Source organism: Culex quinquefasciatus, chromosome 3 (genome assembly GCF_015732765.1).
Source record: "Culex quinquefasciatus strain JHB chromosome 3, VPISU_Cqui_1.0_pri_paternal, whole genome shotgun sequence".
In the NCBI taxonomy this organism is placed as follows: Eukaryota; Metazoa; Arthropoda; class Insecta; order Diptera; family Culicidae; genus Culex; species Culex quinquefasciatus.
Genome location: NC_051863.1, coordinates 39061823 through 39078065, shown reverse-complemented (window position 1 = coordinate 39078065; position 16243 = coordinate 39061823). Strand labels below are relative to the sequence as shown.

Below are 16243 nucleotides of genomic sequence, written 5' to 3'. Positions count from 1 at the left end.
ATTGATGTTTTCTAAGTCTCACCCAAACAACCCACCATTTTCTAACGTTGATATCTCAGCAACTAATCGTTCGATTTTCAATGTTAAAATATGAAACATTCGTGAAATTTTTCGATCTATTATGCGTAGAACGGCAGTATACGCGGTGCTAAACCGAGTCATGACTGTATCCTGTGTTGCTTTTCAATGATCTTTTGAAGCACTTCAAAATGTTTCATGAAGAACTAAGGATGCCCCTGATTTTTCGGACCACTTTTGAAGGGAAAAAACAATAGCATCAAACTAGTTACAAAACTCGGCTTCATTTCCAATGTTTCGCTGCTGCTGGAAACCCAATCCTTTTTACGCCCCTGGAAAGCTAACGCAGCGCTTGCACGTGATCATCATGCGAACTTTACGTGCGCGCACCATTCGAGGAGAACTTTTTTGTGCCGAGGAAAATTTGTTTGCGCCACCCCGTCCACGGGAGGTAGGAACCGCCACATTCCTGGTTAAATTTAATGATGACGATTCCGGTGTGTTTGGATGCTCGACAAGTGCTGCTGCCTACCTGAAATAAAACGGGCAAAAGTTTGTACAAACAAGTTGTTTGGCTTTGGGTGGGGACTTTTATGTCGACACACATGTGCCGGTCGTGTTTCCGGAAGCGTACGCAAAATTTTGCTAATCAGCAACGCAATTCATTAATTAGTTAATTTGGGGAACATGGAAACAAACCACTTGTCCGGACGTCATCAAATTAGTTCGAAACAGTTGTTTGTTTGATATCAACATCAAATCGTCATCATGTATTTAGTTTATTTTTGTTGTTTTCTGCACACACACAATTCAGTGAGTCCGTTCTTCTAAAGCTAACACAAATATGGAATTAAAAAGCAAGCTTATCGCTTCTGGGTTTGCGTGGAAGCCGCTGCGGCCGCCGCCGTTGCCGAGTCGAAGCCGCTCTCCGGGATGCGATCCTCCTCGTACAGTTTGAGGAAAATGTTGAGCGCCACCTTCAGGTTCCAGGAGGACTCCTCGAGGCAGCGCATGCACCACTTGCGGGTGAGCCGGGTCAGCTCCTGGAACACGATGATGGTGTTTTCGCGCTCCTCGCTGTGCGGCACGAACGGGTCCTGTGGGATTTGACGAAAGAGAAATTGTTACAAATTATTTTAGAAGCCGCAAAAAAAAACGATCTTCACTTACCGACTGTTCCGGCTCGTCGTGATGCTTAAACACCTGGTCCCGGCCGTACGTGGACAGCGTGTACATGTGGAACACGTCGTTGAAGATTTTAAACTCGATGGCCCGCTCGAAGATTCCGAGTCCCTTGGCGCATGGCTGGATGTAGAACGTGCGCGTAAACCCGAGCACAAAGTCATCGCTCAGCAGCGAGTTGGCCATCTCCTTGAACGCACCGTGCACCGTAATGACGACGCACTCCGGCCGGAAGATGGGCGTGTCGACGCGGAACGAGTAAAAGTCGTGCTCCGTCTTGGGGAAGGACACGAGCACGTTGGCGATCCGCTCGTTACCCACCACCAAGCTGCTGATGATCCGGTCGACGTTCGCAATCTTCAGCAGGTTTCGGCTCTTGCCCTGGTACGCGTTCAGCCGCACCTGGTGCGAGTCCATCGTTTTGCTCTGGCCAAAGTTGCACGTCATCGAGAACTGTGCCTTCGCGTGGTACAAATCCCGCAGGCTGGACCGCTGGAACGAGTCGTAGATGGTGTAGTAGTGCTTCACGAACGATTCGGTGAATTTGTACGCCTCCGGGGTGCAGATGTAGTTCTGCGCAAAGTTCACGTTGCCGCTCTCGAGCAGCGGCATTCCGTCGAGCCGTTCGATCGACGAGAAGTGGTTGCGCACGTGCCGGATGTAGTCGATGGTGGAGGCGGCCGCGTTGCACACCGGGTTGTTGTCCAGGAACAGTTCCTTGATTTTGTTCTTCATCACGCCCTGCAGGTCGTCGAAGGTGCTCAACTGGAGAGGGAATAAAAGAGGAACAAAAAAAAAACAGTTATTGCAAACATCACGAAATAATTGAGTATTAAATTCATTGAAAAAATTACTGTTATTTACACTTCAAATTTCTCAGAAAGTTAAAACCTCCTGCAGGGTGGTTTTCATTTTTGAATTCATGACTTTTTCCGGCTTTTCCAGAACCTCAAATGATAGGAATTTTTCACCCAAAAAAAAATGATTTCATTCTGAAAATCCATGTTGATTCGTTAATTTGTCAATATTCACATTTTTTTTAAGTTGTTCTCTACGATTTCGTAAATTTTTCCGCGATTTGATTTTTTTTTATTTGGGCGAAATTTGCTTCATGCATTCCTTATGTTAAAAGAAGTCACGAGTTTTTTTTGGCCAATTTAACCGAATTTCAGACTTTTTTTTTACTTGAGTGACTACCCTGCTCCTGATGTTACGCCAAATTTTACTAGCTCTAGCTATTCAGCAAAAAATCAATTAAGACAGAGGCGTCGCGTCCACCTGTTCAACCTGTTCATAGGACAGGTAATCATTTTGATTCCTAATATGAAGGAAGAATTGAAATATGTTCAATAAAATATTTGAGCGAACACGCCAACTCGCTTTGGAATCATGAAACAGCCAAGCCCATTCTCAATGAAAATCTAACGCGCACTGAAAATTCTTACAGGCACCCGCCAACCTGTTCAGATTTCTCCATGCACGAGTTCCCATACACCGCATCCAAAAAATACATCCTTCCATTCGTACACTGTCAGGGTGACCACTCAAATTCCATTTTCAAATTCCCGACTTTTTCAGACTTTTCCAGAATGCTGAAAAAATAGGCATTTATTATTCAAAGAATGATTTCAAACAAAAAAAAAATCTATAAGAAAAGTCAATATTAACCACCGAAAAAAAAATCTCAATGAATTTAAAAAAAACCCAAATGTAAGAATCTTTTGTAAATACAAAACTAAACAACAAATAAAGAAAACTTCAAAAGTGTAATTTCATTACAGTAGTTGTTCGGTAACTGGGCGTTGTTTAACTGGGCTGCTTTTTAACTGGGCGCTCGATAACTGGGCTGTAGCCCACTTAAAAAGCAGACAAACGTCAAAAAACCAAAACAAACCGAAATGACCGAGGGGTTAATGGATGCCAAGAGCCTGTTCAACAAATAAAAAAACTGTTTTCATACTTTTATTTAATTTCAAGTCACAATTAAAGAAATATGTAAAGTAAGCATTGTAAATAAATTTGAGAATTTTTTATGTTTATATTTCATCAGAAAAATATTATGCATCGGTGGTCCCCTGGTTATTTTTCGTTCAGCCCAGTTAGCGAGCAGCATTCGGTGACTGGGCTACGTTCTCAGCCCAGTTACCGAACAACTACTGTATTATGACTCAGAGTAGAAACACAAACAATTAGTTTTGAAAAAATAATCAAAAGTTTAACAATACTTATAACTTCCATGGTATTTTTTTAAATTGGCAAACGTATAGTTTTTGATATTTTTGTTTAACTTCATCATCATTTTAAATCAAAGAATGATTAAAACATAATTGCTGTTATTATTCATTAAAAGGATTTAGAAAAATGTCAAGGAATTAATAAAAGAAAATGTTTTTGCCAAGTTCCCTTTTTAATTTTGTAATTTTTGATATTGATTTTTTTAATCTTTTAAATTTTTAATCAATTTTTCGGTATGGTCTGCAGTATTTAACTTTTTTTTTCAATGAAAATTCAGTTTGATATGATTTTATGTTTCCCCACTTATTTTAAGCAAAATGTTTGAAGATTGTTGAGGCAATTGCAAACCTCTTTTTACACCTGAGCTTCCATCCACCCCGGGATTCGAACTGACGACCTTTGGATTGTTAGTCCAACTGCCTACCAGCGACGCCACCGAGACAGGACCCAGGGAGACGACTCCTACACCTGGATTGAGCTAACGACCTAACCTTTAGGTTAGTCCGGGGTCAACATTTACTTCCCGTCCGACGGAAGGCGTGATCAGACAAATCTCGTCTCGAAAAATGCCACCGGGACCGTCTGGGATCAAACCCAGGCCGACTGGGTAAGAGGCAATCACGCTTACCCCTACACCACGGTTCCCGGCATAGTGAAATAGTGAAAAGAACCTTAAATTTAAAGTAAGTTACTAGAGTAGAAATGAGTGAATTCAATTTGAAAATTGTACAAAATATTCGCAATTGGGTACTAAAGCCCTATGTCAATTTTTATGTACAACGGTAAAAAACACGATTAAAAACCATTTCTGATCACTTTTTTTCATTTTAATGCAATTTTTTTTTTTTTGACAAGACAACATTTTTTCGATGGATCAACTATGGTCCCCTTGGAACGAGCTGTCAAGAAGGAGCTTTTCTGTCAAGAAGGACCGCGAGGTTAATTTTTCGAAATTGATTTAAAAATCCATTTTAAACTCTTTGTGGTCGTACAAAGGGTCATTTTACTCAGAAAAATAAGCTTAATCGCTGTAAACAATAATATCAGCAATCTAAGCTTCATTTTAGGACCCAATTCGCAATTTTCAGTGTAAGAACGGGCCTTGACCGATCTTATGCACTAGGTTCCCGACGAACACGCACTGCCCTTACACCTACATCTAACCCTTGCTCTGAGTCAGTACGAGCAGCACGCTAGAACACGCTTTGAGTGTTCGTGCCAGGCATGCACATCTTCTTTTCCAGTTACGCATTTTAACTCGGCCGGGGGTGGTACATTAAGCAGGGTTTGATGTAAGTATAAGCGCCTAACCATTTATAGTGTGCCTATCAATTTTCATTAAAACAAGTACTGTTTTATTTTTAGTTTGAATTCAAAAACTTATTGTTATTCTACTGTGTACTGTTTTCTCCTGAAATCTTCCCTAATGTTGAATCGTGTTAATCTGTAGCTATTTCTTCTGTCGCGGTGTTTTGTTACAATGTTTTGGACCTAAGCATGTTATTCAAAAGTTTACCAAAAGTACAATAGTAATATTTGTGTTAATCCTTTAACCATTCCATAAATTGAGTAAGGGCTTAAACCTCACTTGTTTGAAAAAAGGGTGAAGATTGAAAACAATAGACAGTAAAAGAGAATTTATTTTATAAAAATCAAGTATCAATAGTAAGAGAATGATGAGCGTATTTTGAAGAATAAAAATGAGAAGCTAGATGTATTAGATGTAAAATTAGACAATAGTTAATAAATAGAGATACAAAACAAGCTTAGATTATAGTAATGATAATTTATAGGACAGATAAAGAATTATTCAAATTAATAAATTCGCAATAAAATCAAAAAAGATTAGGCGAATGATAAATAGACTTGATATTACTAGTACATTAAGGAAAAGTATATTTTTAAGGAAAAAAAACAAAACAAAGTTTGTTACAGCAGTATCAATTGATAGAAAAGAGTGGAAAAGCTTTGAGAGATCAGAGAATCAAAAGTTAGTAAAATTAAAATCAAATGTTGGATATTAAATAGAAGAATCAGTGAAGAATTGGGAATCAGAAGAGCAAAATAAAAATAGGAGATAGGTGGTAGCTGAGAATGAAGAGAAGAGAAACCCCGTTGTGCGATGTTTCAGGTACATCCACAGCAGTTGACTCAACATACTGCGAATCAAAACAATACCGTCTACAATCACAAATTACTTCCCTTTCCCACATTGTCGCGCCCTTTTCTTTTAGCCGTCTCGACTCTGACCCGCGGTTGTCAAAGGTTTACGATCCGTTTCCACAGGCCACCAGCTAGGTCATCATGAAAACCAAGCCAACGTGGAGGTAAGAAAATAGGACACTCGCAAGGAACCAGAGCTATACTGTTCTGATCAAGATAATTCGGATGATCTAACAGAACTACGGATGTAGTTAGTTACGCTCCTTCCAGGATGTTCCTTACGTGGACGTCAACCGAAGAGCATGCAACAAGGTCAGTGCCATTGCATGCTCTTAGGTATCAATCCTTGGCCTGCAGGAATTGAGTTTATTTGAATTGAAAATTTAATAAAATATATCAAAATAATCAAGAGATAGAAAATAATTTTCATACGAGTATTCGAGACTCTTTCCGACTTTGTGTGGTCCAATCCAATACCCGCTGGCCGGCAGCGAAATTATGGGAAAGTATAGTATGTATCAGACTTGTTTATGCTGATACATCTTATATCAGTCCCGGGTATTAGGTGGTGTTAGCCCTCGCGCTGCTTCCAGTGACCCATTTCAGAATGACAGAGCTCCTTGCGATCCAATTCCGAGGTCACTGGGCATTGTCTGGCCCCGCCTAAAGATAGAGCAAGAACCAGACGAGTCCTCGACCTATCTTTAAACTTCCAATCCCATAAGGCAAAACAGGGATCGGCGCGTATTTAGTAAAATTGCAAGCAAAAATATCTTAGTTTTCAAAATGTCCGGTATGGACTGATCTCACCAAATTCACGAAGCTCTGTTCTCTGTTGTTTTCCTTTTCCATCCAGCGTCGTTTCTCCGCCCAGAAGTAATGCCCGATTGCGATTTTTTTACCGTACGCGACGCAAATTCATAATATGCCATCATATAACAAAACAGCATAAACAAACAGCATATAACAAAACAGCATAAAAAATGAATTCACGCGAAACGACCGAAAGGTATTCTCTGTTACTAGGAAGTACAAACTTGATTTTGCGAAAACTACTCCAAAACTCCCGAGCACAATCAAACATAATTACATCGTATCCGCGTCGATCAGAAATTTAACTTACAAAAACATAATAAAAATACAACACGAACGATAATTTGAATCTTTCCAATCAATAGAAATAAAATGAATCTGGTAAAACATTCGCAATTATTATTACCGTTGGCAAAATTCTAGTTCTACTGTGATTCGAGACTCTTTCCGACTTTTTGACAAAAAAATAAATTCTCGACTTTTCCACGAGGTTTGTTGGCAAATTTTACCGAATTTCAGACTTTTTTATACTTGAGTGGCAATCCTGCTCCTGAATTTGCGCCAAATTTTACTAGCTCTAGCTTGTTTTTTTTAATTCAGCAAAAAATCAATTAAATTTTAATTTGTTGACATTTTAATTATTAATTGCTAGGCCGATTCTAACATTATTTTTTCTCTAAAAAATCTAAGACAATTGCAAATCTTTTCCAAAGTTTCTTCGGACGTACTTTTCTTGAATTACAATTAAGGTTGAATTAAGGTTGTTCTGGCTCCTTACAAAAAAACCGTTGTTCAAGATTGACAGAAAATGAAAAGTTTGTCAAAATCTTCAAAAATTTGGCACAGATAATGAAAAAAAATCGGATTTATGCTGGCATTCCCAGATTTATCTGGCAACCTGGCAACCCTGCTGCGATCCGAAGTCGAGTGCTATTTTTCTTTCTCTCTTTTTCGCTCGTGCGGTGCTGCGTGCTGACTGTTGACAGCAATCAGTTGAATGGTTGAATGCAGTTATGGAGGAGGGTGATCGGATTTTTGAGTACAATTGTCAAGCGAATGTGCTCTGCGCAAATTTTAACAATTTGAAATTTGAAGACCACGTGCTTTATGCACGATCCCTAACTAACTGATGCGGCCCAGATTTTTTTTTTGTTTCAAGGCCTCGCTAATTTTTTTTTATTATATGAGTGTTAGCATCGATTGCCAATCTAAATTTATGGCTAAATCGAATTTTTCTCAGCCACTTCGGACTATCAATGTCACCGCCATTTACGGTAACAAATAAGCGTGCTGGAAGTTTTAAACAACAATTTCTATTGTCTTTCAAAACATACAGTAGAACCATCTGTACAAACACGTTAATTTCAAGTCGCATAATTCGGTTCAGCCAAAACCAAGTTGGTAGCCAGTTTGAATCCATCTTCTGGAACATGAAGTTGTCTGCCTTTAATTTGATTGCCACGTTGGCTGCGTTGTTTTTAGGTAATTTTAATTGGTTGCTACTTTCAAATTAAAGAAGAATCTTTCGTCTCTTTCAGCCGGCAGCACCACCGCGGAAATGCCAGCCGGCCTGCAGAAGCTGTTTGACGAAACCACGCTTCCGTGCACTCCGCGAACCGTCACCAATCACGTGAGACGCCCTTCCACTAATTTCTCCCAAACTTCAACATAACTAAAATTTCTCGTTCACAGCCCTGCTACTTTTGCAAGTGCAACGTGCACGGAACGCGCCAGCACTGCATCTACACGTGCAACCCGACCAGTGGCAATCCGCTGCTTCCGGGCACCAAGATGTGCACCGCCACCGATCACTTCGAGCTGGGTTGCCACCGGTGCCGGTGCAGCAAGGGTCAGCTGTTTTACGAGTGCAATTTGACGCTGTATTGTTCCGGAAGTGGGGCAGTTTCCGAGGGCGAAAATGATTTTTGAATAAAGTGCGCCGAATCTTACCTCGTTGTATCTCAGGTCGAGCGACATCAGCTTGGGGAATCCGAAGAGGGCGGACAGGGCTTGCAGGTTCTTGAGTCCGTTGTTGCGGAGGCGAATCACCAGACAGACGGGGCCGAACTTTTTGCCGGCGATGCTGAGTATCCGGGAGAGGGTGCGGGTGCTTCGCGCGGTAAAGTCCACGAACTTGATCTTGTCCAGGTGCTGCTGCAGCGAGCACAGGTCCAGGCAGCGGTCGTTGAAGCGATCCACCAGGCAGTTGTTGAGCTTCTCCTCGACGACGACCTGGCCCTCCTTAAAGTCCGCCACGTTCATCTTGAGCACGACCGAGATGAGCTCGTTGGTGTTCTTCATGCGGAGCGCAAGTTTGGCCTGCACCAAGTGGGCCAGCGCTTCGTAGCAGTTGATTACGAAGAACTCGTCCTGCTTGGAGTACGTTTTGTAGTAGCACGGATAAAAGTCGAACCCGTCGAGCATGGTGGCGAGCGCGTCCAGAACTTCGCCCTTGTCGTACCGACCGTCGTGCACCACCACGACCATGTGCCACTTGGTGTTGAACTTGAACTTTTTGAACGTGTTGGCGTCCTCGACGATGCCGTTCACGCAGCTGTAGATTTCGCCGGCCGACGTCACCTCGACCTCGTCGTCTCCGCCAATGCGAGCTGGCGCAGACACCTGGGTCTGCTTGCGGGCGAGCGAACCGAGGAAGGTCGAGTCCTGGAAGGAAGAAAGTGGTCAAACAAGAGCATCAACGTGCGGTGTTACTAAAAACTCACAATTTTCAGCACGTTCGGGAAGTACTCCTTCAGCACGTCCACGTAACCAGGCACGTCCACAATCCCATTGCCCTCGATGTACAGCTCGTTGATGCCGCAGCCCTTCAGCGGACGCAATGACGCCGGATGCTTAATCCGGTTAAACTTCAAATCCAGCGTCTGTATCGGCAAGTCCTTGATCGCGACCAGCGGCGAAATGTGCGCAATACTATTATTCGTCAGCTTGATCGCGTTCACCTTCGTCCGGACTTCCTCCAACCGATTAATCGAACTGCACACCAACTCTAGATGGGCCCGGTTCCCCAGAAAAACGCACAACTCCTCAAACTCGCTGTGCTTCCGGAAATTGTCCAAATTCAACAAATTCGAGAAGCCGTACATGACCGCGTTCTCGCTGCGCTCGGCCACCGCCGCAAACAGCTTCGTCGGCGGATGAATCTGGCCCTGGGCGAACTTGGCCGCGTTCAGCTTAACCGTCAACTTCACCGGATCCTGCGAACCCGCCATCGCCAGCTTCAAATTCTTATCAAACAACTTCACCAACGCCTTGCTGCACAGCCGAACCAAAAAAAAGTCAATGTTCGTGTGCTGCCGGTACGCCACCGGGTAAAAATCCTCCGTACTAATCAGCGTAAAAAATCCCTCCAAAATCTCATCCTTCTTGAACTTGCCATCGTGGTGCACCATAATCTGGTGCCAAACGTCCGCCCTATTCAACGCCGCCCGATCATAAGTCGTATTGAAACACGTATAAACCAGCGCCTTCTCCGGCTCCAGCACAATGTCCGCCTCGCCACTCTTCATGACCAGCACCCGCCGCTTCAAATCGTTCGGATTCAACTCCGTCAGCGGCCCATCCCCGGCCACGTCCGTTTCCATCTCCTCCAAACCCAAACCATCGCCCCGGGTCGCCGTCAGCGCCACCGGATTGCGCCGCATCCGGCTAATCCGGTTGTCCTCTTCCGCCATCTGAAGAATGTCCGCCATCGGATCGGCATCGAGGCTGCTGCTCGGCGCCGCCGTCTTCTTCGACGCCAGCTGGGCCTGCAGCTTTCGCACATCCGGCTTCTGCTCCAGCTCCTCGAGGAAGTTGTTGTACTGGTCGTCTAGCGAAGACATTTTGGGTCCGATTTTCCACTTTTTGCACTCAAATTATTACGAATTTAATTTTTGTTTTAAAGACGCCGCACCGCACTCCGCGCAGAAAATGCTTTGCAAACAAAAGTTTTGACGAGTTTGACAGGTCGCGAGCCTTTTTTTTCTACCGGCAGATTTGCGAACGCAAACGCTTGGCGGGCAGGGTGGCCAGATTTGTAATTAAATTTAATTTGACTGTACAAATTTTAAAATTTGTCTGTAATTTTTTATAATTTGATTGAATAAGAATTTGAATGAATATACAATTATCGAGAAATTAAAAGTGCAACATGGAGTTGAACTTTTTGTCAAGCTGCTGTGAAGTTTTCCATGACAGCTGCGAACATTTCACTCCATGTTACCGGCTCACATCTTTCTTTTTTTATTTCTCGATACACTCCGATGGTTTGACACCAACTTTTGTCAATCAAACGGGGTCACTTGTTAGTTTGACACCCCTTTCATAAAATTTTAAAATCATGAAATTATGAAATAGAAAATTAAAAAATTGTACCATTTTATAATATTATATTTTATAATTTTATAATTTTATAATTTTGTAATTTTATAATTTTATAATTTTATAATTTTATAATTTTATAATTTTATAATTTTATAATTTTATAATTTTATAATTTTATAATTTTATAATTTTATAATTTTATAATTTTATAATTTTATAATTTTATAATTTTATAATTTTATAATTTTATAATTTTATAATTTTATAATTTTATAATTTTATAATTTTATAATTTTATAATTTTATAATTTTATAATTTTATAATTTTATAATTTTATAATTTTATAATTTTATAATTTTATAATTTTATAATTTTAATAATTTTATAATTTTATAATTTTATAATTTTATAATTTTATAATTTTATAATTTTATAATTTTATAATTTTATAATTTTATAATTTTATAATTTTATAATTTTATAATTTTATAATTTTATAATTTTATAATTTTATAATTTTATAATTTTATAATTTTATAATTTTATAATTTTATAATTTTATAATTTTATAATTTTATAATTTTATAATTTTTTAATTTTATAATTTTATAATTTTATAATTTTATAATTTTATAATTTTATAATTTTATAATTTTATAATTTTATAATTTTATAATTTTATAATTTTATAATTTTATAATTTTATAATTTTATAATTTTATAATTTTATAATTTTATAATTTTATAATTTTATAATTTTATAATTTTATAATTTTATAATTTTATAATTTTATAATTTTATAATTTTATAATTTTATAATTTTATAATTTTATAATTTTATAATTTTATAATTTTCTAATTTTCTAATTTTCTAATTTTCTAATTTTCTAATTTTCTAATTTTATAATTTTATAATTTTATAATTTTATAATTTTATAATTTTATAATTTTATAATTTTATAATTTTATAATTTTATAATTTTATAATTTTATAATTTTATAATTTTATAATTTTATAATTTTATAATTTTATAATTTTATAATTTTATAATTTTATAATTTTATAATTTTATAATTTTATAATTTTATAATTTTATAATTTTATAATTTTATAATTTTATAATTTTATAATTTTATAATTTTATAATTTTATAATTTTATAATTTTATAATTTTATAATTTTATAATTTTATAATTTTATAATTTTATAATTTTATAATTTTATAATTTTATAATTTTATAATTTTATAATTTTATAATTTTATAATTTTATAATTTTATAATTTTATAATTTTATAATTTTATAATTTTATAATTTTATAATTTTATAATTTTATAATTTTATAATTTTATAATTTTATAATTTTATAATTTTATAATTTTATAATTTTATAATTTTATAATTTTATAATTTTATAATTTTATAATTTTATAATTTTATAATTTTCTTATTTTATGATTTTATGATTTTATAATTTTATAATTTTATATTTTTATAATTTTATAATTTTATAATTTTATAATTTTATAATTTTATAATTTTATAATTTTATAATTTTATAATTTTATAATTTTATAATTTTCTAATTTTATAATTTTCTAATTTTATAATTTTATAATTTTATAATTTTATAATTTTCTAATTTTATAATTTTATAATTTTATAATTTTATAATTTTATAATTTTATAATTTTATAATTTTATAATTTTATAATTTTATAATTTTATAATTTTATAATTTTATAATTTTATAATTTTATAATTTTATAATTTTATAATTTTATAATTTTATATTTTATAATTTTATAATTTTATAATTTTATAATTTTATAATTTTATAATTTTATAATTTTATAATTTTATAATTTTATAATTTTATAATTTTATAATTTTATAATTTTATAATTTTATAATTTTATAATTTTATAATTTTATAATTTTATAATTTTATAATTTTATAATTTTATAATTTTATAATTTTATAATTTTATAATTTTATAATTTTATAATTTTATAATTTTATAATTTTATAATTTTATAATTTTATAATTTTATAATTTTATAATTTTATAATTTTATAATTTTATAATTTTATAATTTTATAATTTTATAATTTTATAATTTTATAATTTTATAATTTTATAATTTTATAATTTTATAATTTTATAATTTTATAATTTTATAATTTTATAATTTTATAATTTTATAATTTTATAATTTTATAATTTTATAATTTTATAATTTTATAATTTTATAATTTTATAATTTTATAATTTTATAATTTTATAATTTTATAATTTTATAATTTTATAATTTTATAATTTTATAATTTTATAATTTTATAATTTTATAATTTTATAATTTTATAATTTTATAATTTTATAATTTTATAATTTTATAATTTTATAATTTTATAATTTTATAATTTTATAATTTTATAATTTTATAATTTTATAATTTTATAATTTTATAATTTTATAATTTTATAATTTTATAATTTTATAATTTTATAATTTTATAATTTTATAATTTTATAATTTTATAATTTTATAATTTTATAATTTTATAATTTTATAATTTTATAATTTTATAATTTTATAATTTTATAATTTTATAATTTTATAATTTTATAATTTTATAATTTTATAATTTTATAATTTTATAATTTTATAATTTTATAATTTTATAATTTTATAATTTTATAATTTTATAATTTTATAATTTTATAATTTTATAATTTTATAATTTTATAATTTTATAATTTTATAATTTTATAATTTTATAATTTTATAATTTTATAATTTTATAATTTTATAATTTTATAATTTTATAATTTTATAATTTTATAATTTTATAATTTTATAATTTTATAATTTTATAATTTTATAATTTTATAATTTTATAATTTTATAATTTTATAATTTTATAATTTTATAATTTTATAATTTTATAATTTTATAATTTTATAATTTTATAATTTTATAATTTTATAATTTTATAATTTTATAATTTTATAATTTTATAATTTTATAATTTTATAATTTTATAATTTTATAATTTTATAATTTTATAATTTTATAATTTTATAATTTTATAATTTTATAATTTTATAATTTTATAATTTTATAATTTTATAATTTTATAATTTTATAATTTTATAATTTTATAATTTTATAATTTTATAATTTTATAATTTTATAATTTTATAATTTTATAATTTTATAATTTTATAATTTTATAATTTTATAATTTTATAATTTTATAATTTTATAATTTTATAATTTTTTAATTTTATAATTTTGAAGTTAGGAGCGAGTGCTTAAGCTGTCAAACATACGAGAATTTCCCCTACTTAGATATTTTGGAAACTAATGATTGCAAAACAACTGGACAGGTGTATAATCTAGAGGTGGGCAAAACCGCTCTGTTTTAGGAGCCGCTCATTTTTGTTCGCTCTTTAAAAAGAGCCGCTCTTTTGCTCATTTTCAAAATTGCGATGAAAAGGGGTTTTTTTTTCAAAAATCCTGTGATTTCATAAGTTATTTCAGATTGGACTTTTGTAAATTGGGACGAAACAAATATTGTTTGAAGTTTATGTCCCTCATCTCTAATAAAAAAAATAACAAGCTATGGTATAAACATTTTGATGAAAAAAAAAGAGTTTTAAAATACTTTTTACTTCTCCATCTGTATTGCAATCATTAGTTTTCAAAATATCGAAGTATTGATGAACTTTTTTTTAAGCCAAAAAAAACTTTTTGCATTACTATGCAACGGAATTTCATAAAAATTCAAAGTATTTTTGATCGATCCCAAAATGCTTTTTAATTTGTTTTCAGTTGATATGACTTCTATTTCCATTCAATTTGGAAGTTTTTTGAAAAAAAAATATTGTTTAGCCCCCTGATTTTTGGACCGATTGTTAAAAGGAGGGGTGACATAAACTTTGAAAAATATTTTTAACGGCCATATTTGATAAAAAAAAACTGAAAACGAGAAGATGCCCCTGAAAACCATAGGTCTTGGTGGTCTCTAAGTCAAGATTTCTACTCAAAACTTAATATTCGAGTAATTGAATGGCATCCACACTTTAATCTAGGTACAATGGAAAGTTTATTTCATTTTGTCTAGAAAATCATTTACTTTTGGGATTCATTTTTATAAGCATTGAAATTTTTGAAATTGCATTTTCAATTCTCAAAAACAAATTTAATACTACATTTTTTGGAAATTCTATAAATTATATTTATATCAAAAATAATGCCAGGTTTCAATTTCAATATGGCATGATTTTTGTTATAAATATAATTTATTGAATTTCCAAAAAATGTAGAATTAAATTTGTTTTTGAGAATTGAAAATGCAATTTCCAAAATTTGAATCAAAATCAAAATCAAATTATTCGCTCTACAGCATTGCCTTGGCGTTCTCGATTGCGAGATTCCTACTCGAAACTAGGTGTTCGAAGGCTTGATTGTTGAGGCAATTGCAAAGCACTTTTTACACCTGTTAGTCCAACTGCCTACCAGCGACTCCACCGAGGCAGGACCCAGGGAGACGACTCCTACACCTGGACTGAGCTAACGACCTAACCTTTTTTAGGTTAGTCCGGGACCAACATTTACTTCCCTTCCGACGGAAGGCGTGATCAGACAAATCTCGTCTCGAAAAATGCCACCGGGACCGTCTGGGATCGAACCCAGGCCGACTGGGTGAGAGGCAATCACGCTTACCCCTACACCACGGTGAATGCTTATGAAAATTAATCGGTTCTTTCAAAAGACCTGAGTTTAAAAAAGAACCGCGGTTCTTTTTTTGTGATCCACGGTTCGTTCGCTCTTTTCAGTGAACCGGCTCTTTGAGCGGTTCGCTCTTTTTAAGCCCACTTCTAGTATAATCTAGTGTATAATGCATTTTAAACACTTTTTTCATTGAAGTGTAGAAACCATGGGTAATAAATTAAATATTTAAAGTTTTATTTTTTATTTTTTACCCCCCTTCCCTCTAGAGACCCTAAATAGGGAGACTGGTCTAAGCTGGCTAAATCGATCTAGCAACGTATGTTTTGAGCTTGGCAACACTGATAAGTTTTGTTGGGCGTAAAAGCAAATGCTCGTTTGGATACGTCAAACTCGTGTCTGTTTGGGTACGTCAAATTCACTTCGACCAGTCTCCCTATTAAGGATCTCTACTTCCCTCGACTTTGGTCAGAGGCTAGGAGAGCGTTCTTTTATTACGTAACGCGAAAAATCGGACTTTTAGAACCCATACAAATTTATACAACCCATACAAATTTTAAAAAAATTGTATGGAGCGTAACACGGCCTCCGACCCCCTCCCCCTACTGCGTTACGTAATAAAAGAACGCTCCCTAGGGACATAATTAAAAAAAAAGGGATTTGACTTTTGTTAGTATAGTCTGTTTATATCCTTACCACCCTAGTGTACAGATTTTTTCAACATGCAGTTTACCGATTTCAAAATGCTGGCAACCCGGTCTGAAGCG

At 33.2% G+C, this 16243-nt stretch overlaps 2 protein-coding genes across 2 annotated transcripts; one reads left to right on the top strand and one right to left on the bottom strand.

The window, feature by feature from the left end:
- Positions 1 to 760: 760 nt before the first annotated feature.
- On the bottom strand, positions 761 to 10369 carry LOC6045689 (nuclear RNA export factor 2). Its single transcript, XM_038263401.1, has 4 exons — positions 9135 to 10369; positions 8362 to 9075; positions 1189 to 1965; positions 761 to 1115 (listed from the first exon to the last, which is right to left on the bottom strand). The coding sequence occupies exons 1-4, from the start codon at positions 10251 to 10253 to the stop codon at positions 882 to 884; spliced, it is 2844 nt and encodes a 947-aa protein (XP_038119329.1). The 5' UTR covers positions 10254 to 10369; the 3' UTR covers positions 761 to 881.
- Positions 7826 to 8350, top strand: LOC119769790. The gene is made up of 3 exons (XM_038263402.1): positions 7826 to 7893; positions 7950 to 8041; positions 8104 to 8350. Exons 1-3 carry the CDS (start codon positions 7842 to 7844, stop codon positions 8338 to 8340), a joined length of 381 nt encoding a protein of 126 aa, XP_038119330.1. The 5' UTR covers positions 7826 to 7841; the 3' UTR covers positions 8341 to 8350.
- Positions 10370 to 16243: the final 5874 nt, after the last annotated feature.

Bases quoted from the DNA above. Each gene is read 5' to 3' on its own strand.
- LOC119769790 (XM_038263402.1), top strand. From the start codon at position 7,842: ATGAAGTTGTCTGCCTTTAATTTGATTGCCACGTTGGCTGCGTTGTTT. The intron at 7,894-7,949 runs GTAATTTTAATT...CGTCTCTTTCAG, and splicing joins GTTGGCTGCGTTGTTTTTAG to CCGGCAGCACCACCGCGGAA. The intron at 8,042-8,103 runs GTGAGACGCCCT...TCTCGTTCACAG, and splicing joins CGCGAACCGTCACCAATCAC to CCCTGCTACTTTTGCAAGTG.
- LOC6045689 (XM_038263401.1), bottom strand. From the start codon at position 10,253: ATGTCTTCGCTAGACGACCAGTACAACAACTTCCTCGAGGAGCTGGAG. The intron at 9,076-9,134 runs GTGAGTTTTTAG...TCTTCCTTCCAG, and splicing joins TCCCGAACGTGCTGAAAATT to GACTCGACCTTCCTCGGTTC. The intron at 1,116-1,188 runs GTAAGTGAAGAT...CAAATCCCACAG, and splicing joins ACGACGAGCCGGAACAGTCG to GACCCGTTCGTGCCGCACAG.